This window comes from Littorina saxatilis, linkage group LG4 (genome assembly GCF_037325665.1).
Source record: "Littorina saxatilis isolate snail1 linkage group LG4, US_GU_Lsax_2.0, whole genome shotgun sequence".
In the NCBI taxonomy this organism is placed as follows: domain Eukaryota; kingdom Metazoa; phylum Mollusca; class Gastropoda; order Littorinimorpha; family Littorinidae; genus Littorina; species Littorina saxatilis.
This window is the reverse complement of record NC_090248.1, coordinates 13554833-13557332: the sequence shown is the minus strand read 5'-3', so window position 1 is coordinate 13557332 and position 2500 is coordinate 13554833. Positions and strand designations below refer to the sequence as shown.

General features: G+C 47.6%; 1 protein-coding gene across 1 annotated transcript in view; it reads left to right on the top strand.

Annotated features, from left to right (window-relative positions):
- Nucleotides 1–2500, top strand: part of LOC138964541 (protocadherin Fat 4-like) — a 64785-nt gene that overhangs the window by 16832 nt on the left and 45453 nt on the right. The window contains exons 12-13 of the mRNA XM_070336525.1: nt 1–426; nt 1489–1813. The exon at nt 1–426 is cut by the window's left edge and continues 330 nt beyond it. Coding sequence (XP_070192626.1) covers nt 1–426; nt 1489–1813 — 751 coding nt within the window. The remainder of the gene's footprint in view (nt 427–1488; nt 1814–2500) is intronic.

Here is a 2500-nt window from a genome sequence, read left to right as displayed (position 1 = left end):
CTGACACCACCCAGGTGCACACACTGACCATCAAGGCCACGGAACAAGGGGGAGGAGCCAACACAGCCACCGTGTCCCTCACCGTGAGTGTGACTGACCTCAATGACAACACGCCTTCTTGCAACGTCAACACTTTCGCCCTGCCCGTCGCTGAGCCCTCAGCCGCAAACACCGCGATCTTGACTCTGACGTGTACGGATGGTGACGTCACGCCGACTACGCTGACGTACACCCTGCAGAGCGGTGACGCCACGAAGTTCGAGATGAACAGCAACGTGCTGCAGGTCAAGGCGCTGCTGGACTATGATGGCGGCACGACGCAGTACCCGCTGACCATCCGAGTGTCGGACGGGACCAACAACGTGGACATCTCGGGCTCTGTGACGGTCACAGCGGTCAACGAGGCCTCGCCTGTCTTTTCTCCGGGTAAGCTCTGACAAGTGCTGTTTTGTGTCCTCACGGGAAAACCATTTGGGGCTTGCTCCCGGGTGTCACCCCGACTTTAGATTTGTTTGTTTGTTTGCTTAACGCCCAGCCGACCACGAAGGGCCATATCAGGGCGGTGCTGCTTTGACATATAACGTGCGCCACACACAAGACAGAAGTCGCAGCACAGGGTTCATGTCTCACCCAGTCACATTATTCTGACACCGGACCAACCAGTCCTAGCACTAACCCCATAATGCCAGACGCCAGGCGGAGCAGCCACTAGATTGCCAATTTTAAAGTCTTAGGTATGACCCGGCCGGGGTTCGAACCCACGACCTCCCGATCACGGGGCGGACGCCTTACCACTAGACCAACCGTGCCGGTCGACTTTAGATAAAGTGGTTAAAAAGGGGTGGGGGTATGGTGGGGGAGGGGAAGGTGGCTCGATCTTTCAGTCGATATTGGGTAGGACGCCTGAAGTTGGCTGGAGCCCTGGATCGGCCGTTGAGAATTAATGCTGTAGTTGGGAAGCTGTCTGTAACTTGATGAGTCTAAAGAACGCGTGATGAACACATCGAGGGGTATGATATCAATATTTTGTGATTAGTGCGTTTGTGTGTGTGTGTTTGTGTGTGTGTGTGTGTGTGTGTGTGTGAGTGTGTGTGTGTGTGTGTGTTTGTGTGAGTGTGAGTGTGTGTGTGAGTGTGTGGGTGTGTGAGTGTGTGTGTGTGTGTGTGTGTGTGTGTGTGTGTGTGTGTGTGTGTGTGTGTGTGTGCGTGTGTGTGAGTGTGTGTGTGTGTGAGTGTGTGTGTGTGTGTGTGAGTGTGTCTGTATGTGTGTTTGTGTGTGTGTGAGAGAGAGCGAGAGAGAGCTAGAGCTAGTAAGAGAGAGAGAGAGAGAGAGAGAGAGAGAGAGAGAGAGAGAGAGAGAGAGAGAGAGAGAGAGATAGAGAGAGAGAGAACGAAAGAAATAGAGGGAAAGAGAGAAAGACATCCGAATCAGACATTGTGTCAAGAGAATATTGGTTGTAAAAAAACACTTTACCTTTTATATTTTCAGCCACTTATGCAGTATCAAAGAGTGAAAGCTTAGCGGTAGGAAACCCAGTGGTTCAAGTAACAGCCACAGACAGCGATTCCAACAATACTCCAGATGGGGTGATAATCTACGCTTTCGATGCTAGCTCTCCGCAGACGAAGTTCACCATAAACTCTGCAACAGGCGCCATTTTGTTGTCGTCGTCGTTGGATAGGGAAGTAGGAGGTAGCTCTTACAGCATTCTGGTAACAGCCAGCGATGGAACGAATACTGTCACTGCCACCGTCACTTTGACGGTTACTGACGAAAACGACAACGCGCCAATTTTTTCCGCTGCAACATACACGTTCGTTGATTTTTGTTTGTTTCGTCTTTCTTGCTTTCTTTCATTCTTTCTTTCTTTCTTTGTGTTTGTTTGATTGTTCGTTCGTTGTTGTTTCTTTACGTCTTTTTTTCTTTCTTTCTATCTTGGTGAATGTTTTCTTTCACGATCAAACTTTCCATGAACTTACCTCTCTTGGGATTTTTTCTTCTTCTTGAGTTTGCAACGTTATCAGTCCAGAATCTGTTCATTGTTTATTTGTTGGGCTCATTTGTTCCAAGAGGTTATTGATTCACTGTACTCGTAGACACGACGAATCCGTAAAACTTGTGCTGGGCTGCAGGTAAAGTAGGTGAGGTAAATGTGCCATATTTTTCGTTGCTCTTGATAAGAAGCGACCAATAAAAAGGTTAGACACTGTTCTTCATTACCCGTGTAAGGTTTTAAAGGTACAATACCCGTGTAAGGTTTTAAAGGTACAATACCCGTGTAAGGTTTTAAAGGTACAATACCTGTGTAAGGTTTTAAAGGTACAATACCCGTGTAAGGTTTTAAAGGTACAATTGAACCTGTCTATTACCACCATTATTAATTATGTCTTCAAAAATATCAAACTCACCACAGGAAGCAGTCCAGGTGTTCATTTTTGGTATTTTGCTAAGTGGAGTGTTGGTCTTTTTTCCCATGTAAAAAGCCTGGCCAGTTGGTGAG